Here is a 24,113-nt window from a genome sequence, read left to right as displayed (position 1 = left end):
ATAACACCCAGACCAAGTAACTATTCTCTAATCTGTGCCCAGACCCAAGAACAAATAATTGAGTTCATCACACAAATATTTGCCCTAACCGGGGATCGAACCCGGGACCGTCGGCTCAGTAGGCAGTTACTTTACCACTGCGCCAACCACGTCGTCAAAATGTTTTCATACTATTGCAAAATAATTCCAGTTCCTATATTATTATTATATCCCCAAAAAAATTGTGGCACCTCTGACAATTTCTAATTTACATTTATATATTATGTACTACAACAACAAGTTTTTAATTCTGAAATGAGTCGATACATATCAAACTCCGGTAAGTCCACTCCCTGCCAAAATTGAGATAACAATGGCGCCAATTTTGAATTGTAAAACTAAACAAGTCTGTACTTTTCAAAGTTAGGTAAGTCAATCGTATCTTTATTAAAATAAGGTTTAAAGTAAATGTTTTTTTTCAAACTCCGGTATGTCCGTCGACAGTGGTGTATCAAACTCAGGTAAGTCCATTTCGACCAATCACAGCGCAGTATGGCACTAAAATGGCTGCCATTTCTCTCAATTTTGTTGAAGCTAACACGTGTTACCAATGCTTATAAATCGTTTTAATTGATAAATGATGGAAGAAAACAGTTTTACTATAGAGGTGGTGGTTCTAGACAAAGCAAGGAAAAAAACAATACCAAAAGCTAAAACCGACAAGGCTCAGAAAACAGCTAAAAGATAAATGAAACTTGACGCACAGCACACGCACAGTAGTTATTCCCAGCCATGAAGCCCAGGGCCGTACTGAGATTTTTTCAACCGTTTTGATTTATTGACCCCTCTCTTTGCCCAGCAGTGGGATGATAAAGGTAAATAATAATAATTTGTATCTTTTAATTTACATATTTTATTTTAACGTCCAATACTTACAACGCGACGAACTATCTACCCATTTCCACCACCTCAGTACGTCCCAAAACTGAGTTCTATCAAATCCCTGTAAGTCCATTAGAGATTTTTCAAATTCCTGTAAGTCCAAGACGATGTTTTTCAAAACCCGGTAAGTTTTGCTGGTACATATCAAACGCCTGTATGTCCAGATTTAAATCTAATTTTGTGGCATAATCATCAAGTAATACATTTCTTTTTCTTCGTAAAAATAATTCTAATGTATTATATTATATCCGTCATAAATTATAAAGGTCCAAACATATTGATTTTTTAAGTTATTAAAAATACCTCGATTCCCACATTTCTGTTAGAATGGACTTACCGGAGTTTGATATGTATCGACTCAAATGCAGTTCTATCTTTTTGAAAGTAAAAATTTCTATGTCCAGTATTTTAAGGACTTTTGCTCCAGGGCCCATAGAAAATTTCCACCCTGTATATTTTATACTTTTGTAACGATGATATTTTAATAATTGTCATGAATTATAAATCTAGGTAATTATTGATTCTGATAAGCTTTGCACAGTAACATATTCTCCATGATAATTTTAAAAAAATCTCGACTATGCCACTGGTCTAGTCAAAACATCGATTACCTTCTTTGGATCAAAATTCACAAAAAAGCCTAGATTCTAACCACGCGTTTAAAAAAACAGATGTCATTAAAATGACAGTGATGTATATGTGAGCTGTCAAATCTGAAATGTCATTGTCATTATCACGCTGATATTTTCGTTTTCCGCAACAAAATTGCATCATCGAATAGAGAAAAGTGAGAGTAAAATGGGTAATGCTAGTGCGAAATCTGCAGATGTAAAAGTAGAGGCGGTACCGGCTCCGGATGGTGAAAAGCCGAAACTAAAGCCATGTTGTGCTTGCCCCGAAACAAAGAGAGCGCGAGATGCATGGTAAGGTTATAATAATTAAATTTTCGTGAAATTTGTCCTTTATTGCGTAAGCTGTGATCTTATTGTCCTTGAAAATTCAGGTGTTTTACGAGAAATATACATTTTCTAATGAGTAATGAACGTCTTTTATCTTGTCCTTTTATAATAGGTATGCCCATATTTTTAGATGAATATCAATAATGAATTTTCCAATTTGTAACTATATATGAACTTTTTCCATATTCTAGGTTCTATTTACCTAAAAAATCTAGTCAAAATTATCATTATAGCAATATGTAAAGTGTAAACAGTAGACATTTTAAATAAACTAAAATATAATTCAATTTACAGCATCATAGAAAGGGGAGAGGATGAATGTGGTGCACTAATAGAAGAACACAAAGCCTGCATGAGAAAAATGGGATTCAAAATCTAGACAACCTTATTTAATAATTATTGTACCAGAACATGCGTATGGAGGAGTTAAAAGAATGATATTGGCTAAACTGAACATTATAGGGCGTGGAGTTGAGAGTAGTAAATTTTTTTGTGGTTGGCTATTGTCCTATGGAACCTAAATCTGATATTCCACTTTGAGGAAACTTTTAGTTTTTGAGTTACAAATTTTTGTAAATCGGAAAATTACCATAAAAGTTTTCTTGTTTTTGTTACGCATATTTAATGTTTTGACAGCGACTCTCAACTCCACACCCTATAATGTACAGTTTTACCATGATATTTCTTAACAAACACATCTGTTATATTGTTTTTATTAGTTTTTTTAGTGAATATTGTTATTAATTGGCAAGTAAATTAATGTAGAGGCCACAATGTGCTTAAAGAACATTGAGCGACTCTGTAAAGTCATTTTAGAAGAAGTGAAAAATTCTTAAGCTAGTTTAAAATAATTTTTTGCACAAGTAGTTTTTGTTTGTTCTTTGTAAAATCATACCAATCTGTACGTAAACATTTCAATTTCTGTACTACCGATACCTTAAAACACATCATATAAATGAATTACCTATTTCTCTTATTATGTAAGTTCATTTAGTATCAGTTACTAGTTTAACATTTGTAAACAGGAAGATTTAAATTATCTAATTTGGCTGTATTAGATATAAAAACAATCTCAATTATCAAAATTGTGTATATGTTCCTGTATATTTTATTTATTCGGCAGCAGCCAAAGATAGGGATTTATTTATAAATTATTATTAGTTTAGTTTGTATGTTTATCATAGATTAATTTAAAGCAGATACGCAACTTTGGATCTGCTTTGTGATTTGCTCGATATGTTGTATTTATTGTAAATAAATGTTATTTTACTTTAATATTGTTTTTTATTTACCCTTGACCAAATTTTTTGACTACATACATATTGCACTGTATATGATAAAACAGTTGATATGACCAGTCATTTATTTAAAATATATATAAATATATGCATTATGACTCAGACAATTTTGAGTGATTCCATCTACATATTTTGATTAAAGTACCTATATCAGGCTCTATTATATTATTATACAGGGTGTCCCACTGTTGGTATACTAAGCTTAAAGGAGGTTTTAGTTTTGCATACGCTGAGTACGTAAAAAATACTTATAAAATTCCAGACGGAGATTTATTTTTTTTTAAATAGATGAATTCCTAAAACTATGTGTAGGTACACCCATAACAAGCAACCCGCCCAGCTTTGTTACCAGCACGTGACCTATTGTTTAAGATTATGTTTTCATAGACAAAATGCTCACATTAGCGAAGCGGTATATGCTGCGCGAAGCTAGAGAAAAACATGGATTTCAGAAAAATTTAGCAAAATTTTTTTTGATGTAATTTTGTTGTAAGTATTTTTTACGTGATCAGTGTATGCAAAACTAAAAGTCCCTTCGCGCTTAGTGAACCTATAGTGGGACACCCTGTTTTTAGTAGTTTATTTCTGAAGCTTTAAATATCTTCTTTTATTTGGCTTAGATATTTGATTAATTATATCCTGTAATATTGAAAATTAGGATAAATCTGAAGGTTTATTTTTATAGTCCTTGAACTTAATCTACTTTTCTGGGTCTTCAGCCACCTACATACCAAATTTCATTGTAATTGGTTCAGTAGTTTCTACGTGAAAGAGTAACAAATATCAATTCATTGATCCCTCCATCGTATCAAACTTTCGCGTTTATAATATTAGTAGGATTTATATTGGTTGCGAGTTGCGACAATCAACATCCGGTGCATTTAGAATAAACGAGCGAATGCTCATTCTCCCTGACTATGTCAAATTCTTTAGATGTAAACAGGTGTAGAGCATTCTTCCTTTCTTTCGTTGTTCTAAGTGCGTTCGAAAAGATTGTATGCAATGTTCTTGTACTGAACAACACTGAATATTAGTTTTCGTTTACACTAAAAGATCACGAAAGAATGCTCTTGCTCTCTAGCTCTAGCTTTATGTTCGTTTGGTGTAAATGCACCATGGTAGAGCCGACATATCGTGTCAGTGTGCTGGCTGAAACTACCATGAACTATAGATTTACTAGCTTACCGCCCGCGGCTTCGCCCGCTGAAAACGATTTGAGTTTTAAACTATCCTATCTCTCAAGTTGGATCAAACTGCACACGGTGTGTGAATTTTATTATAATCGGTTAAGTGGTTTAGGAGTCCATTGAGGACAAACATTGTGACACGAGATTTATATATATTAAGATTTACCACTACACCCACTAGCTTTCCTGCCACATCCACATCCACATACTAATATTATAAATGCGAAAGTAACTCTGTCTGTCTGTCTGTTACTCAATCACGCCTAAACTACTGAACCAATTTGCATGAAATTTGGTATGGAGATATTCTGATACCCGAGAAAGGACATAGGCTACTTTTTATCGCGGGAAAATGATGCAATCCCGGAAATCCCACGGGAACGGGAACTATGCGGGTTTTTCTTTGAATGCGCGGGCGAAGCTGCGGGTGGAAAGCTAGTTGTGTATAAGTTAACAAATTGTATTCTACAACCTCCCCCTAGAACCAAGAGTGATAGATATCTATTGTAAAAACCGCATATAAATTTTTAGCGTAGGTAGTTTTAAAGATGCGGGAAGCGACTTTGTTTTATACATTATAATAATTAGATACCTATACCTAACTAATCACTTAAACGTTTTTTAAAATCATCTCAGAAAAATGCTCTATCGTAACTCGATCGCATGTAACATGGCACCCACGCAATCTTAATACAAAACATTTATTACAATTAACAAATTGATGTAAACTTAGGTTACGGGTCGCGAAATTTTTAAGAACAATAAAGATACATTTGAAGCTACGATTAACTTAAACTTGGTAACAATCTTTATCTATTACGGTCGAGTTCAATTACTCCAGTCGGATATAAACGAGATATTTATTATTTATATTCGCAATTACATTGAAAACAAAATGATTATCAATTGTGATTGAACTCTCGCAAACGATGGTACATTTGTTGTGATAGGTATTATATATTGTTGAATTAATAAAAATGCGTTTTAAAAGGAATAATAATGATAAAAGTGGTGATGAATCCGCGGCCAGTTCAGTTCGTTCTACAGATAGTTACGGGTGAGTTATGACGTCATAATATTATTCAGTACAAGAACTAAGTGACTAGAAAATCTAAATCGTGAATGAGTATCAATAGATAACCTTTTTTTTAAAGTAGTTACGTGCAGGATGAGAAAGTAAAAATTTCAATTTATTATTGTTAATTCAGGTTGAAAGTATCCATCTCAGTTTCTATCCATATCAATGATGAAATTAGTAAAATATGAAACAAATATCATTAGGTGAATTTTAATTAGAAAGCTCTACAGTTGTTATAACTTTTAGTAACATTTCGATCACATATGAACATGCAAATTATTGATTATTAATTAGTATCTAAATCACGAAAGTCATTAAATAGATTGAAATATGTAAGTAATCAAGTTACACATTAACTTTCGCCTGATTTGGACTCCTCAATGGCGGGCGGAAAGCTTCTCCTGAACTTAAATACCTAACTACTTAGTCATGAACAAAATATGAAATAAAATAAGTTCATAGTTTGGTAACAATCAAATACCGTACTAATTAATTACATTGGTCTATAATAAATCTGTAGAAGGGTCAATTCTGTACATTGAAAATATTGAAAAAATAAATAGCAGGGGGTGTTCCTGGATCGATACCAAACCCAAATATTTGATTAAAAAATTTTTTGTCTGTCTGTCTGTCTGTCTGTCTGTCCGTCTGTCTGTCTGTCTGTATGTGAAGGCATCACGTGAAAACTAACGGTTAGATTTCGATGAAACTTGGTATAATTATACCTTATTATCCTGGGCATAAAATAGGATACTTTTATCCCGGAAAAATACTTAGAAAAAAAATTAATCTTAATTTTTCCGCGCGGACGGAGTCGCGGGCGGAAGCTAGTCAATAATAAATGTAAAAACTAAAAAGATATTTATTATCCCGATTTTGAACATTTAACAGCCAGCGTGGTCATAGGGAGAGGGGCGGAGGAGTCTAAAATAATATAATGATTAAATTGCGATTCAAATTCGCTAAAAGTAGATATTTAATTTTCAAGTGTACGAGTAATATTTATACGAATTTCGAACAATTGCATAGAAATGTCAGTAGATGGCGTAGCCTCGGAGCAATTAACAAGCTATCGCGCTATTGTTTCAATTTTGAGTAAAACAGCGGAATCGTACACTGCGGCTCGGACTTGACTGGTTAACACAAATAAAATAAAAAAAATATTTTCCACCCTGCAACTACTATTAAATTTGAGAGTAGCAAAATGTTTGTTGATAGGTATTTAAACAATTTTCTGATAAGGAGATTGAAATCTTGGACAAGTCAATAATGTAGGTAAATAAACAGGCGAGTTAGTTAGGTACTAGTAGTGTTACCAATAGATGGGTATTCCTATAGGTTAAAACTATACATAATTTACTTAAATTTTAAGGCGACTTTTTAATGTAGTTACCTAGTTTTCAGATATATTCTATTCATAGAACTTCGTTATTTTACATTTAGGTAGGTACCTATATTGCAAATTACAATGTTAAAGGTTGAGGTAGTGCAGGTACGTATAGGTATACCTATTTAATCACCAGATGATGCAATATTTACATTTATATCGTCATTTTATTAATAATAATTTATAATTTATTGGCGTCTTGTATCCGCACATACATTTATTTACATAATTATCCCTTCTTCGATTTCCCACCACTTGATTTTTTTGCGTAAATTGTTTCGTCTTATCTTCATTGTGCAAGTTCAGTGACCCTTTCAATTAAAGTAAGAGCTACTTTTCAGCTTTATTATGTATTATTTAATTTGTTGTTCAGTTCTCATTATAATAGGGTATTTAAAAAGGAATAGAAATGATCCACTGACTAGTGTATCTAAAATAATTGGATGGTATACGTACATAAGACGTACATAGGTACATACTTTAACTTAAAATGAGTATTTTATTAGAACCACTGACTCTAGACATCGCTCTAGGAGCAAAATATCTTATAGGTACTTAGAGCGTCAAATTTTTACTTAGGTATTAGGTAGCTTAATACTACTGTCTAAAATAAGCAGAACCTATTCATTTGATAATTCAATCACTTTCAATTCACTAATCTTAATATATATAAATCTCGTGTCACAATGTTTGTCCTCAATGGACTCCTAAACCACTTAACCAATTATAATAAAATTCGCACACCATGTGCAGTTCGATCAAACTTGAGAGATAGGATAGTTTAAATCTCAAATCGTTTTAGAGAAAGCGGGCGAAGCCGCGGGCGGTAAGCTAGTAACTCTATATGTTTATGGTAACTTAGTACCTAACGTCACTAAGTTTACATTTCTATCTAATAAAAATATCTTGTAAATTGTAATCAGATAACTATGTCATAGAAAGTTCAATCCTAGTTCTACTAGGTATGTAACTAGGGCCTAGGCCGATAATTTACACTCATGACATTATTTACGAGCCATTAAGTGTTATTATAATTTAATATTATCTCGGGATCAAGGTTCCCGATATTGCCTTGAATACGAGATTGCCTTTGTCTTGTAAAAAACTACTTATCTAAAAGGGATATTTTTGGAATTTATTGACGAATTTCAATCTGAGTCACGTTGACGAACATTTATTATTTATAAACACGTAGGTATATAAAATAAATAAATATAAAAATTTCAGGACAATTTTCACACACGGCACAATCTGATTCCATAATAAGCTTTCGCTTGTGTTATGGAAACCAGATGGCTGATAAACATACATATATAATTTTTAAATGAATACTTATATATAGATAATTAACACCCAGACACAGAGCAAACGTCTATGTTCATCACACAAAATATTTGTCCGGGTGGGAATCGAACCCACGACCTCTATGCTCTAAGGGCTTGGAAGACAGGGCCACTACCAACCAAGCCAACCGGTCAGTCAAAAAAACAAGCAACATATATATAAACATAGTAGTAAAGTTAAAAAATAATGACTTTTTTCGGTAAAACACATTCTAGTTACGATAGAGCCACAGATAATAATGATAATATAGATAGAGCTACACTTTATGTGACCTAGGTTCATTTGAGATATGGAAAAAAAATCTTTAGTTGGACACAGAACTAGAAGATTCATAACTCTAATAAAACTATCACAAGTCCATTATACTCTATTTACTTCACTTTCTAAAAATACTTTGTTACACTTTTTATCTAATGTGCGTCTTTCCTATCCCCATATTTGGTTAAAGGTGACTGACCCAAATTAATACTCGACGTACTTATCATTCTTATCTTCAACTCATACTTATAATACGATATTTAAACTATTACTATAATCATGATAATATGTGTTTGTGATAGAGTGTTCGGGAGCGCCTGCTCTGATTTCTCGGAGTGTGAAGACGGAGAGGAGAGGAAACGAGGCTGTAGATACACGTGAGTACATTTTGATTTATGAAAATACTTTGTTTCCTACGTGTCTTCAGCCATTTCTATTGAAGCTTCCATCATCGATTCGCTTTGCGGTTCCGTAGTTTTTGTTATCGTTTTCAGCTTTGGTTCATATTAATTTATTAATTAATCGGTTTAAGTGATGCATAGCGAACCTTCATCTGGCTTCGTATATACCATATTCTATATTTATTTTTAAGACGTCATTTTTATTTTTAAACCTAGTTTTTGTGATATACTCACGTTAGGGGGCCCCTTTGCTTGGGGCCCCGCATGGATACGCCAGTAACTTTATAATATGTATTATTATAAAAAAATAATAACAACATTTTATAAATTCCTTTACGAAACAAAGAAAAAGCTGAAATAAAGAATAACATAGGTATTCCATATATTCCAGTCAAATCCCATCAGTATCCACAAGCAGTGCGAGCTTCCAAAGCGCAATGGAGCGAGAAACAGCGCCTCTGCTGCTGGCGCCGAGCTACGTACCCGCTTATAAGAGCATACACTGCATCAGCTCTGATACCCTGGTAACAACTAAATTGTATTTAAAACATCAAAATATCTTATATGAAGCGCTCTCACTCTCACTCCTAAAACAAATTACACGTTGCTATCTCGCCTCCACGAGTCGGGCAATTATAATTTATCTGGTACGATGCAGATAAATTTCAAGTTCATAAAAATATTAATTATTTAAATCATTGATGATAGAGATTTTCATTTTTAACAAACAATTACCTACGCTACCAATAGAAAAGTTTATGAAACGCTGAAGGAAAATTATACTTAGCACAACAATAATTACTTATACCTAGTAGAGAACGTAGGTATATAAACTAAATACCTACTTTTTTTTGCGAGTTCCACGCGTGTGTGCAATCGCAGGCTGGAAGTTGGAACTAGTGTTTTGTATGATAATTGATAATACATACGTAATAATAACAAACAATGTCAACATCAAACAAATGAATAATATGAATAATATTGCATACATTCAAGTACCTATAATTTTAGGCGACTACACCACCGAAACTAGCGCCCCCCCAATTTTATTTTTTTTATTTTTTTACTCCTAAACCAGATCAAATTTAAAAAATCTAGCTCGGTACTTTGCTAGTATATTACTTGTAGTATTTTTGGTATTACTTTTCATTATTTTGCATTCGGTAAATTAGGAGAACTTTTGATTACCGCCAAAAGTGGCCACTTTTGGCGGTAATCAAAAGTGAATATAGAATAATGAACAGTTAAATACTACAAGTAATATACTAGCAAAGTACCGAGCTAGATTTTTTAAATTTGATCTGGTTAAGGAGTAAAAAAATAAAATGTTCGGTGGCGCTAGTTTCGGTGGTGTAGGCCTCATAATTAATATAGTTGTGATTATATGCATAAAGTTATTATTTTCTTATAAACTGAGCATAAGTTCAAATTAATAATCTAAATTCTTAGAACTTCCAATAAACTGACAATTAAGATTAATTAAGAAATACGCGTCGAGATAAAATTACACTCGTTGCTATTTTTAGCTTTATCTATTTGGTACACGACATACTTGTAAAAAAATATACCTAATTCAATATTGCACTAATAATTATAATAACTATGTCCCAAATAACAGACGGTAGTAACGATTTATTCAGGGACGAAATGATAATAATTAATCAATGAATGAAGTTTAGTTTTATATAAACATATTTAAATGATTCCAAATCTAAGTATATTTGTACAAATTTTAAATTCATTTTCTTTTTTTTTTTTTCAGGGACCGGGAGAATTGTCAGATGCTGATATAATAGCCACATACAAACGGACATTTGAAAAGCCAAATAAACCTGCGAAAAAACGGCAAAGCTCACTGGTTACAATGTATGCTATGCATTGCTTTTGTAATAAATATTTTTATTAGTTAATTTATTTATTTATTACTGGTATCTATCCTCTTTAGTTATATACGTCGTTGATACGTTATAAAATGTACGAAGTTTTTAATAATTGATTTATTATTAGTATGTACTCAAATATTCCAGGGCTCCGTTTGTCATTGGTGCCCCACAAAAAATGGAAATTGTAAAACGTTCAATTTTATACCTACACAGTCTATATAACCTCGGAATCGCTTTCGCTATTGGACAAAGGACAAAGGTGAACCTTTGTCCAATAGCGAACATCCTAAGACTGAAACCACGACGACTGTAAAACCATGAAATCAAAACTATCAATTTTGTAATATGTAAAAACCAAAAACCCGAAGCAAACATTTCTTACATTTAAAATAATATTTATTACAGTAGATAGTAATAATATTACAGAAAATAAAATAAAACTCATAATATGTATTACAGTTTCTCAATATGGAACACGATAATGGGCTCCTCATTACTTACAATGGCGTGGGGCGTGGAGCGCGCGGGACTGCCGGCCGCGCTGCTGCTGCTCGCCTTCATGGCTGGGTTATGCTTGTATACAGCTTACTTGCTGTTAAAGGTCAATTTGTATCATGGTGAGTACTGTTAGGATAAACCATAACATAGTAACCCACTTCTCATAGAGATTATTTAAGTAAAAATCTATTACATTGAAGAACTCTATTTGAAAGAGCTAGAACTTTTATGCGTTTTATTCTGTTGTGAATCAGGAACAATATGTAATTAATATAAAATTATAGTTATATATAATCCTCCAAACAGTATTATTACAAAGATAATATCCATATTTCCAGGTGGTGACAGTTACGAAGTACCATCGCTTTGTCGCGCTCTACTAGGCCCCCTATCAGAGATGATCGCGCACGCGTTCAGCTTGCTTGTGCTGGTCGGAGCCAATGTGGTCTACTGGGTGCTCATCACCAACTTCCTCTACTATACTGTTAATTATTTTATCGGTTAGTTATTTAAATAGCTTTGTTTTTTAAGTTTATTAATACGTTGGTAAAGCATTACCTTTTTGACAAACTTTTACTTGATTTGAAGTAAAGTGAGAGTACTTCTTTTATGTAATAATATCTAGATTTCAGATTTGGTTTTATATCTCATTCATAAATGTAATTTATGGCAGATGTTCTTTCAGATTTCAATATTCTCCAATATTAATAACTCTATAATAGAAAACATAAAGTTAATTTAAAATCTCGTTCAATTTCAGAAGAGCCAGCAGCCAATATAACAACGTTCAACTCCAGTTTAATGTGCCCTAAAAACGATCTCATCGGGCCCCTGAATGACGTCCCCGTGCACGATCCGTCCCCGTACTGGGGCCTTCACACAACCGTGCCCTTTTACGTGGCAATTATAGTCTTCCCACTTTTGAACTTCAGAAATGTTTCATTTTTCACTAAATTCAATTCTCTGGGTAAGTACAGTTGTCATTTTCAATTAAATTTTAAGTTTTTATATTAATATGAAAATCTTTTCAACGAATTTTAAAACATGCACTATAAATCTTATAATTATTTATTTTGCAACTTCATACTTGAAAATTTTAAACCGCATTTAACCCTGCTATGAAAGTAAACATGAAAACTCCTTACCCAGTTATTCATTGTTAAATTGACCATAATATTTTAATAATTTCAGGAACACTCTCAGTTCTCTACCTACTAGTATTTGTAATCGTGAAAGGCTATTCTTGGGGCCTCAACTTTACCGTATCTGAGGCCCCACACAGGGGAACTGATGCGGCTGTACTTAGCGGCATGTTGGCCCTCTCTTTTTACATTCACAATATTATTATCACAATAATGACGAATAACGAACGACAGGATAGAAATGTGAGTAATTAGCATACTAAATTATATATAAAAAAAAAAAATCAAAATTCAATTAATAATGTGAGGTAAAATTTTACACTGTTTCCTAACGAACAAACACATCTATACTAATATTATAAAGCTTGAAGAGTTTGTTTGTTTGTTTGTTTGAACGCACTAATCTCGGGAACTACTGGTCCGATTTGAAAAATTCTTTCGGTGTTAGATAGCCCATTTATCGAGGAAGGTTATAGGCTATGTATCATCACGCTATGACCAACAGGAGTGGAGCCAAGGAGGTGAAACCGCGCGGAGCAGCTAGTGTTAAATAAAATCTTACCTCTATTACTATACTATGTACTGCTGCTGTTGCACACTGCATTGCTCCTAAATATAAATTCATTTTTATTCCAGGGCCGAGATCTGACGATAGCATTTCTTTTAGTAACAGTCACATACACGATAGTGGGAGCTGTCTTCTACATCTGCTTCCCCCTTGCTAAGAGTTGCATTGAAGATGTAAGTCTGATTTCAAAAATCTTATCTTTTTGTACCTAGATAAGAATTTCCTACACGTTCCTTTCTCTCTTAATTTAGTAAGTACCTATGTATTACCATTGATTTTACGTTTTATTTTTATAATTGATTTTCTTATAATTTTCAGAATATATTAAATAACTTCGAGATGCACGACGTCATGACGGTAGTAGCGAGAGCTTTACTACTGTTTCAAGTAAGTATTAGTAGATGATGGAAAATTATTATTTTTCTTTATTTTCAAAAAACATAACATAACTGCATTCTGCATATATATTTATATATATAATAATAATAATAATATATTTTCGATTTATATAATGTACCATTCGTTCTATTAGTATTACATTTTTTTATTGATTTTTTACCTGTATTCATCTTTTTTCCCACTTTTCTTAGGTGATAACAGTATACCCGCTAGTGGTGTACATGCTCCGCACGGAGGCGCTGCTGCTGCTGCCGCTGAAGGAGTCGCGCGCTGTGACATTGTTCGTAAACCTGCTGCTTGTTAGCTTGAGCATCCTTGTAGCTTGCTTGTGTCCTAACGTGGGGACTATCATACGGTGAGTTTTATAAGAAATATATAGGTACTGTTGTTGATTTATGGCTCAGAATTTACAGTTGTAATTGCAATATTTGCTCTATAATAAAAGTGCATTATAATTCCCAATTATAAGGAAAAATAAAGCAGATATTTTAAAGACAATTGTATAAAAAGTTAATAATTGAAAGGAAATTAAAAACAACAAGAGAATGATGAAAACTCACAAATCGTATCGTATATTATTTTCAATTACAAGTGTTTACAGTGCTTGTATTGAGTCCAGAGGCGTAGCTACCGCCGAATATATTCTAAGGGACCCTTAGGCTAAGCGGGGCCCCTAACAAGAGTATATCATATAGGTATCTCTGGCACAGAATAAATACTTTCTGTATAAATAAACAAAATTTTTTATTTTATCTTTACCTGTTCAAAAATGTTTGTTTTTTGCAGCTACACGGGTGCAGTGAGCGGTCTAGTCCACGTGTTCACGCTTCCCGCGCTTCTCTACATGCGTTCTCTATACATTCGCAGAGAGCTAACTCTATGGAAGACCATCTTCTACACCGCTATTATTCTCTTTGGAACTGTTAATCTTTTCATGCAATTCTTTATTGAATGATCATAAGCAAAGAGATTTGTTTTAACTTGGTTTTAACTGAATGTGGTTGTAATTTTTGATTTAAACTTATTTGAAAAGTCTTTTTTGTATAATAATTATGTTGATGACAGCATTTAAAATTTTAAACTATGACCTTGTAGTGAGAATAGAAATAAGACACTCTTTTAGTCGATTTAATTATCCAAACCTTAATAAAATAAAATCTACACAGATTTTTCGTTACTCTGTCATATCAAGAACCTAGTTAATAAATTATTCATGAGATAAATGTACCAAAGATTATTGTTGTATTTCATTTGTAAATGTCTACTTGTTTTTTCATTCGAATTTTCCTCTTTATATGTTGATATAATACACATTATTATATAATATTTATAATAAATACCTATGTAATGTAAATATCATTTATCTAGTCATAATGTATCTTTAAGGTTTAAAAATAAAACAATATTATTAACTATGAACCATTTTATTTAAACTTATATTAAAAAAGTAAAAATAAGTCCAAACTTTGCTTAGCCTAAATTCGTAAATATAATATTGCACTTAATTTTGTGATGAAATGTAAAAAGTAAAGAGTAAATATTATAAGAAATATATAAATAAAATCTCAACATTCCTTTGCAATATATTATTGATTATATCAGTTATTTTATATAAATTTTCATACATTAAACATACTTATTATATAATGATTTCAAATTTTGAAATATAAAATGCCTTAATAATATATTTTAAAAACATTATTTTTAAAATAGCAGCCTCATAGACGCTAAAATTACAACAGTATAAAATTTTGCCGCCAAAACAATATACACAGACAATCATAGAAAGCGATGTCACTGTCAAACCAAATTGTCAAATTGACAGTAATATTAAAAATATATGGCAACCTCTGTCATCTGTGACCTATTTTTTAATATATATTTTTTTTATTTTTTATTTATGTAATAACAGTGGGTTGATCGCGGCCAGTGTATTTCTGTAGTTGCGATATTTGTAAAGCTACATCGATAAGAGGCGCCAATTTTTCCTGCGCAGAGCCGAGGACATCGCTAGCCTCGTACGAATCTATGTATAATCTGTGAAAGAATAATAATTTAATTTTTAATGTATAATTTAAGTGAACTATGGAGTTTCTTGCCGGTTCTTCTCCATAGATACTGCTTTCCGAATCGGCGGTAAATGTTAAAAATACGTAATGACGATTCATAAGTGCTTCAAGAAGAAGTCTATAAATGTTGAGTTTGAATTTATATGTAACTAGCGGTCCGCCCCGGCTTCGCCCGTGGTACATATTTCGCAATAAAAGGTAGCCTATGTTCTTTCTCAGGTTCTAAAGATTGTCTGTGCCAAATTTAATCAAAATCGGTCTAGTAGTTTATGCGTGAAAACCATACATACATACAAACCTTTCCTCTTTATAATATTAGTATAGAAGTATAGATTTAAATTGAATTTGAAAGATAACTTACCGTACAGTAGCCCCGGAACTGCCGGTGCCGCTCAGGCGCAGTACAATTCGAGAACCGTCCTCGAACACTATGCGCAGACCCTGCGTGCAAAAGTATTCATTTTATATTTAGTTTTATTGCTATCAAATGCTTTATTAATGAGAAATTAGAAAGAATAGAATAGAATAGAAAACACTTTATTGTACAATGCACACAAAAACAAATTTTACGATATGTAACTTAAAATAAATGTACAATTTGGCGGCCTTAAAAGGCCAATTATTTGAAATTAATAAAGAAAATAAAAAAATCGAGCACTAGGCAGGATTCTACCCCCGCGTCTTTATCCAAAAACGACGAAAAATTTCTCAATTAGTATTTATTTGATACTTGAATGGATTATAATATATGTATGATATGGCATTAACTATAAACGGCTCGATCACTAAAATCTCGAGAAATCTTACACTTTTAATAGAGAAAGTGAGACTGGTTTTTATTACAAAAGATTTTGACAAAAAATTATATATCTTTAAAAAAGGAACCAAAAAAATCAGGAATTTTTACACCTTATTGAAGATAATTTTCAAATGACAAAAATAAAACTTTTTCCCACCAGTTTCATCTTATTGAAAAACCCTACTTTTGGAATTTGGACTGGTGTGTCCCTTAGACACATAAAACTGAAAGAATAGAATAGATTCGATCGCTCTGGCAGTCACAAGTGGGAGTTGGTCAGGCATCCGCCCCGGTTTGGCGCGAAAGGATGCGGGTTCGAGTCCCGGCTCGTGAACCAATTTTTCTATTCTTTATAAATTTATAATATTTATAAAGCATTTGAATGCCATAAAACCAAAAATATCACATTGAACCTACTTTTTTTGTTAAATTTGTAGAAGAATAAATATTTATCCCACCTGTTTCATAGCCACACTCTGGTCCACGGGGTCCATATAGGAGAAGTTATCAGCCACCGCCACCACGTACGTCTTGCCCCCACTCGAGTGGGACGACCCCACGAAACCACTACCACTCATCTTCTTCTCTAACTCCGTCATCATCTCATTGCAGGGGTCGCTGGGACACTCTTCATAGTCATACCTGTGTACATTAAATTGTTTAAAGGTATATGTACACATAGAAATAAATAAAAAAAAAAAAACTTAAACTTAAGTTTCTTCCTAACTATATATTATATATTTTTAATTTAAGTCAAGTTTTTTTTTTAATTCTAACTTGAAAGTATTTATTTAATCTAACTGAAACAAGTTATTTCTTAAGCTCAAACTCAAAGTTGAGTTTTTTTAATCTAACTCAAACTCAAGGATTTTCTTAATTGCTATGTCAATAAATAAAACATTATTACACAAAAATAATGTTATATTCCTTTGCTTTATTGTTTATATAGATATAATTCAACGTGTGGTGTGTATTGATAAAGTGCACTGATGATGATGAGGTGAAGTGATAAATTGAGATACAGATCGAAAAGAAAATTGAGAAAGTGTATTAATAAAATTAGGTGAATTATTAAACGACTCTCACCTGGTGAAGTAATTCCTGCCGAACTGTGTCCAGTGCTTGGACAGTATCTCTTGCACGGAGAGCTGCGTGGCTGAGAGCACGGAGAGCCAAGCCAGTGCCGCCCAACTCTCTCTCCCTACGAACTACCCACCTGGTGAAGTAATTCCTGCCGAACTGTGTCCAGTGCTTGGACAGTATCTCTTGCACGGAGAGCTGCGTGGCTGAGAGCACGGAGAGCCAAGCCAGTGCCGCCCAACTCTCTCTCCCTACGAACTACCCACCTGGTGAAGTAATTCCTGCCGAACTGTGTCCAGTGCTTGGACAGTATCTCTTGCACGGAGAGCTGCGTGGCTGAGAGCACGGAGAGCCAAGCCAGTGCCGCCCAACTCTCTCTCCCTACGAACTACCCACCTGGTGAAGTAATTCCTGCCGAACTGTGTCCAGTGCTTGGACAGTATCTCTTGCACGGAGAGCTGCGTGGCTGAGAGCACGGAGAGCCAAGCCAGTGCCGCCCAACTCTCTCTCCCTACGAACTACCCACCTGGTGAAGTAATTCCTGCCGAACTGTGTCCAGTGCTTGGACAGTATCTCTTGCACGGAGAGCTGCGTGGCTGAGAGCACGGAGAGCCAAGCCAGTGCCGCCCAACTCTCTCTCCCTACGAACTACCCACCTGGTGAAGTAATTCCTGCCGAACTGTGTCCAGTGCTTGGACAGTATCTCTTGCACGGAGAGCTGCGTGGCTGAGAGCACGGAGAGCCAAGCCAGTGCCGCCCAACTCTCTCTCCCTACGAACTACCCACCTGGTGAAGTAATTCCTGCCGAACTGTGTCCAGTGCTTGGACAGTATCTCTTGCACGGAGAGCTGCGTGGCTGAGAGCACGGAGAGCCAAGCCAGTGCCGCCCACAGGCCGTCCTTCTCTCGCACGTGGTCGGAGCCCGTGCCGAAACTCTCCTCGCCGCAGAGAGAGAGACGACCGGCGTCCATTAGGTTGCCGAAGTATTTCCAACCTGGTGGTAAATAAAAACAGTGGTATGGAAATTAGGTGAAAATTTTATAATATATTTTTTACATAAATAACTTATAACAGTTTGAGATAAGATTGCTGCAGATATTTTGCGTATGATATACATATTTTAATTACAGTAACTAGATAAAATTTACAAATAAGATGGTTATCAGCTAAGGTAAGCTGGCATCTATAGGCTATCTATATCTATATCTTTATTTATATATAATATAGCCTATAGATGCCAGCTTACCTTAGCTTTACCTGTTGGTCTAGCTTTACCAACAGAAGCGGAGCAACGCGGGTGAAACCGTGGAGCGTAGCTGGTAAAGTATTACAATTTTTACAATTACAACTACCAAAAACTACCACACACACACACATTTTACAGACCAGTTTTACAAATACCATTTTTCACACATCCCACTCACCAGTGGGAACCTGGAACATCTCCCTCCCACTCGCAGCAGCCACGCGGTCCACAGCTGCAGCAGTGGGCATGCTCCTGGCGAACCCCTTCACACCGGACCTCTGGAAGTACGGGATGTGCTGGAGATGGTTGGCCAGCACTGCCAGGGAATCTGACGGGGTCACGAAGAACGCATCTCGACCGATTATCATGTTGCGGTCACCTGGAAAATAGATTTTTTATTAGTTTTGGAAGTATTTTTTTTATTTATAAAGCAATTTTTGTTAAGCTTGCTTTTGCATCAGCTGTCAAATGAAAAAAGAATCATCAAAATTGTTGCAAACAAAAGTTTTAACAAACATAAAAAATTGTCTACTTATGCAATATTTAAATTTTTATTTTTGTACATGGCAACGATGTCGAAGCTGGCACCATATCATTATTATTCGAGAATATAAAAGCATGTACATAAAACGTATAATGTACATACTAGTTTAATATTCATATTACAAATTCGCATGATGAATATTCATCTGTAAGCCTACACAAACACATAAAATTTCATCTTTAAAATAAGAAACAATATGAAATAAAATAAAATAAAATTTACCATCGCCATCAAAAGCGGCACCAAAATCATAATCTCCATTCTTCACCGCATTTACTAGATCTGCAGCATACGTGAGGTTAGGGTCTGGGTGGGCTCCTCCGAAGTCCTCCAGAGGGACTATCCTCCTTACATTCTGCTCGGTAGCTCCTAATTCGTCTATGAATATTGCTTTTACGTATGGACCGGTTACTGGAAAAAACATATTTCAAGATACGTTAAAAAAACGACGTGTGTCACTCGGGGACTGCCGCGGTAAAGCTATTGCATGCTATGCCTTCAAGCCACACCTCCGCCCGTCGGAGTGGGGAGCGTGAGGTTTTTTCGTTACGGAATTTCTCGATTCGGTCCCCGCGCTCAAGGCCCGCGATAGAAGCTATGCAATAGCTTAATAAGAAATCGGCCAAATACGAGTCGGACTAGCGACAAAAAAAAGGAGCAAGGGTTCCGTACAAATAAGCTAAAGAGCAATTGCAAAGAAAAATTGTCATCCATACAATTAATGGCCGTACCAACCGTTTTTAGATTCAACTCCAAATTATGAACTGTACAAAAAATTTCGATACCTGTACTTTTTTTACTGCTGATTTTAAAGATTAGATGTAATGATTTAAAAAAAATTGCAATAAGTTATAAAGAGAAATTAAGTACGTATACAGGGTGTCCCACTGTTGGTATACTAAGCCCAAAGGAGGTTATAGTTGTTTTCATAGACAAAATGCTCACATTAGAGAAGCGGTATATGCCGGTTGCGCGAAGCTAGAGAAGACAACATGGATTTTCAGGAAAAATTTAGCAAAAAAATTTTGACGTAATTTTGTTGTTTATGTATTTTTTACGTGATCAGTGTATGCAAAACTACAAATCCCTTCGCGCTTAGTATACCAATAGTGGGACACCCTGTACTTAATTTCTCTTTATAACTGAAGATCGGCTGAACGGATTTTAATGACTTTTGGTTAGATGTAATTGTCTTCACCGGGATAAGGATAATAACTAAAAATGTAAAAAAATGTGTCATACCTCCATTCATAGAATCAATAAGCACATTAAATGGCTTCTTGCCCGCGCCCTGTAGCAACGACTTGATTTTCGGGAAGTCAAAGATCTCCTTCATGTAGTCGACATAATCCTTTACAGAATCGATCACTTCGACCACGAAGTCTTTATCACCGACCTATAAAATATATTTTAAACACAAATAAGTAAGCTTTATTTTTAATTAAGATGGTGCTGTCTTAAATTTTTATATTAATTTAAAATTAGAGATTGAACATTGTTGAAAAGGCGATCTTACAATTAAATCACAACGCCATTATTATAAATTATAATGTGTAATTAAAAAAAAAATTGTTTTTTTTTTTATATACAGATAGTTAACTATATCACTATAATATCATATACACAATACATGACTATATCACACTAAAATGAGAGAGCAATTTTGTTTTAAATCTGGTATGCCAATACAAATTGTTCACAGATTAGAAATTAGCTGAAACAAACAATTTTTTTTTTTCAAAATGACCAATTTTCGTAAATTTAATACACCCATTAAAAACTTTCATATTTTTTCAAGAAATAACATTACACACAAACAATTCAAATTCCTAATAAATATATTAATAACATACCTTAAACTTCTGAACGCCAATCTTCTCCACACTACACTGTATATCAGGCACAATTTTGTACTGCGTGATGGCTGTACTAAGCTTGTAAATCTCATTTGTTGTGTGGTCTGGTGCGGGGCCTCCATTGCTACAGTTGAACTTTATGCCGAAGTCGTTGTTGATGCCGCCGGGGTTGTGTGACGCTGTGAGGACAATACCACCTGAGGAGAGGAGAAATATGTTTATTAGAATAAAGCATACAAATAGACAGAATCCTACAAATATTATAAATACGAAAAGTGAGGATGTGTGTGTGTGTGTTTGTTACTCTTTCACGCAAATACTACTGAACCGATTACAATTAAATTTGGCAGACATCAAGAGGGTAACTTGGATTACATAGGATATGTTTTATCCCGGAAATCCCAAGGGAACGGGAACTATGCGGGTTTTTCTTTGAAAACGCGCTCGGAGCCGTGGGCGGAAAGCTAGTAAAGCATAAAAATGAAGGTAAATTTTAAATATTCAATACAGAGTTGAGTTAAGCAGAAGAGCTATTAATATAATGATTAGTAATAAATAGTAGTATTTGTTAAATTTTGGCATGTGTATTTCTGCAATCCAAACATTCCTCTGATTTTTAAATCCTTGGTTAAAATTTATCCGTCCAATAAAGTAGGTATTACACGAACATATTAAAATGTCACCTTTAAACTTTCAAATACGGACAATTACAATACATTTTTGAAATGGTAGTTTAATACGTTATTCGATGAATGACTTATTTGAATAACTTATTAGTTATTCATCGATATAAACCAAGGATTGAAAAATTATTTGGCATATGCCTGATTGATACGACTCCATTTCTATGATCTCAAACTACTGATAATAATTATAAAAGTTAAATTTAACGAAAAAGTAGATGGTTGTTATAATTTCAATGCAAATTAAATTGCATATTATATTATTAGAACATAGATAACAAACATTTTCAGTATCACTTTTCAAAGTGGGAATATCAAAACCAAAACCACATCCCATATTTATAAATAAACTAATATTATAAAGCTGAAGAGTTTGTTTGTGTGTTTGAATGTGCTAGTCTCAGGAACTATTGGTCCGATTTGAAAAAATATTTTGGTGTTATATAGCCCATTTATCGAGGAAGGCTATATTATATCATTACGCCAGACCAACAGGAGCGGAACGGCGCGGGTAAAACTGCGAGGGTAGATAATTTATAAATAAAAATTATTCACACACTCAATAGCTTTTCTAGTGACAACCTTGGAATATAAACACATTTGAAATCAATTTTGCCAAGTCATCACAAATCTCATAAAGATATCAGGATTATTAAATACTGATGACTCAATGAGGAAATTCTAGTATGTCATGATTGCTGATAAAAAATATTTTGATTATAAATCACTACATATTATAAAACAAAGTCGCTCACTCTATCCCTATGTCCCTTTGTATGCTTAAATCTTGAAAACTACGCAAACGATTTTATTGCGGTTTTTTTTAATTGATAGAGTGATTCAAGAGGAAGGTTTTAGTATATCATTTATTAGGTTTAAGTCAAAGCGGGCGAAGCCACGAGCAGTAAGCTAGTATCTTATATAATCTAGATTTTATCAGTTTTGCTACTATCAGAAAAAATAATTTTAAATTATTAACTACTAGCTTACCTCCCGCAGCTTCGCCCGCTTTGTCTACATCCAAATAAATTATATACTAAAACCTTCCTCTTGAATAACTCTATCTATTAAAAAAACCGCATTAAAATCCATTGTGTAGTTTTAAAGAAGCATACAAAGGGACATAGGGACGGAGAACGCGACTTTGTTTTATACTATGTAGTGATATTATGATATAATTTTTATTGTATAAGAACTGATTTAACTGTTTAATTTGTAACTAGGGTATGATTTTGGGTTTGTGAGTAGTGTGTGAGTAAATAGAAGTCAATTCTTTTTAATAATTCAGCCCCCGGAACCACAGACACAATAGAAAATCTATCGTGTCGTGGACCAATCGGACCGCTGGGGGCTCGATGGGTTAAGTAAGTACCTGGGCACTAAGTATTTTATCAATTATGATAGATTTGAATCATTAAGTTACTCTTTTTTTTTCTTATTGCAATAACTATTTCATTCAATGCATGACTTACCTAAAGTTTTGTACTTTCTGATTAAATGGGAGACTGCCGGAGTTGACAAGATTCCATTTTGACCAACAAGAAGTTTTGCAACCTAGAATTAAACAATAAATATTATTTTAATTTGAAGGTTTGTATAATAACATTTAACATCTAATGAAACAAAACGCCAAATAAAGTAATCAACAAGTTTTACATATTTAAATATATAAAAAAAACTCACTCCATTGCCAGCAGCGATCTTTATGATCTTATCAACAACTTCTTTGACGAGATATCTTCCATCACCGCCTACAACGAGCGTTGAACCAACTATCGAGTCCTTGTTCGCATCCAAAATACTCTGAATAAAGTTTTCAGTGTAGTTTTCTTGTAAGAAAACTTTAACTTTTTTGCGTAAACCACTTGTACCCGGCTTTTGCCCTTCAAACGGCTTAGTACTTATTGTAACAACACTAGCCATTTTTTCTGAATCAAAGAAAATTCTAGATATTATTTACTATTCAATGTTCTCTCGATGTTATTTCTCTGATAACTGAGTTGTGAGTTCGAGGGTCAAATTCGTACTTCGTGTCCGTGATTTAAAAAACTTCTCACTTCTCAGCTGTTCACACAATGTCAATCAAGGACGTTTGTGTCAATTCGCGTTCCGTTCCGTTTCACGATCAATATTCAACTAAAGAAAATAGTTATTGGATTTTCGTAAAAATTACAATCATTGATAATAATTAATAATGGGAATATGATAAATTATCTAATATCTTTGTAATATGTAGATACGTGTGACGAATCTGTAATAAATATGACTTGTATTTTTTTATCTTTCTGAAATATGTTATACAGTCTAAGTAAACAGTAGAGTTCCAGTGTTAAAAAAAGGAAAAAAAACCGGACCATTTTAAAATACCCGCGCAATTTGAATGATTTGAATTAAGAATAATGACAAATTACTACTTAATTATTTACCTACATTATTTATTTAGAGCAAAACAAATAATACGCGGGAGAAGCGCAGGAGTTGGAATTTGGAAATTCAACAAGTAAATGTACGTA

At 33.7% G+C, this 24,113-nt stretch overlaps 2 protein-coding genes across 3 annotated transcripts; one reads left to right on the top strand and one right to left on the bottom strand.

Annotated features, from left to right (window-relative positions):
- Positions 1-5,322: 5,322 nt before the first annotated feature.
- Positions 5,323-14,299, top strand: LOC123697828 (sodium-coupled neutral amino acid transporter 9 homolog). 2 transcript variants are annotated; one of them, XM_045644389.1, is made up of 12 exons: positions 5,323-5,422; positions 8,735-8,809; positions 9,225-9,357; positions 10,596-10,699; positions 11,176-11,333; positions 11,553-11,714; positions 11,978-12,181; positions 12,406-12,599; positions 12,993-13,097; positions 13,243-13,311; positions 13,515-13,678; positions 14,110-14,299. In XM_045644389.1, exons 1-12 carry the CDS (start codon positions 5,343-5,345, stop codon positions 14,276-14,278), a joined length of 1,617 nt encoding a protein of 538 aa, XP_045500345.1. In that variant the 5' UTR covers positions 5,323-5,342; the 3' UTR covers positions 14,279-14,299. The 2 variants fall into 2 exon arrangements, with proteins under 2 accessions (XP_045500345.1, XP_045500344.1); XM_045644388.1 differs by having other exon boundaries at positions 11,975-12,181.
- Positions 14,300-14,950: 651 nt separating this feature from the next.
- LOC123697826 (phosphoglucomutase) lies at positions 14,951-23,673 on the bottom strand. Its single transcript, XM_045644385.1, has 10 exons — positions 23,284-23,673; positions 23,073-23,154; positions 20,915-21,114; positions 20,304-20,457; positions 19,284-19,472; positions 18,696-18,896; positions 18,058-18,265; positions 16,650-16,833; positions 15,754-15,833; positions 14,951-15,360 (listed from the first exon to the last, which is right to left on the bottom strand). Exons 1-10 carry the CDS (start codon positions 23,521-23,523, stop codon positions 15,222-15,224), a joined length of 1,677 nt encoding a protein of 558 aa, XP_045500341.1. The 5' UTR covers positions 23,524-23,673; the 3' UTR covers positions 14,951-15,221.
- Positions 23,674-24,113: the final 440 nt, after the last annotated feature.

The sequence above is a fragment of the Colias croceus genome, chromosome 15, assembly GCF_905220415.1.
Source record: "Colias croceus chromosome 15, ilColCroc2.1".
Lineage (NCBI taxonomy): Eukaryota > Metazoa > Arthropoda > Insecta > Lepidoptera > Pieridae > Colias > Colias croceus.
This window is presented reverse-complemented; position numbering and strand designations above follow the sequence as displayed.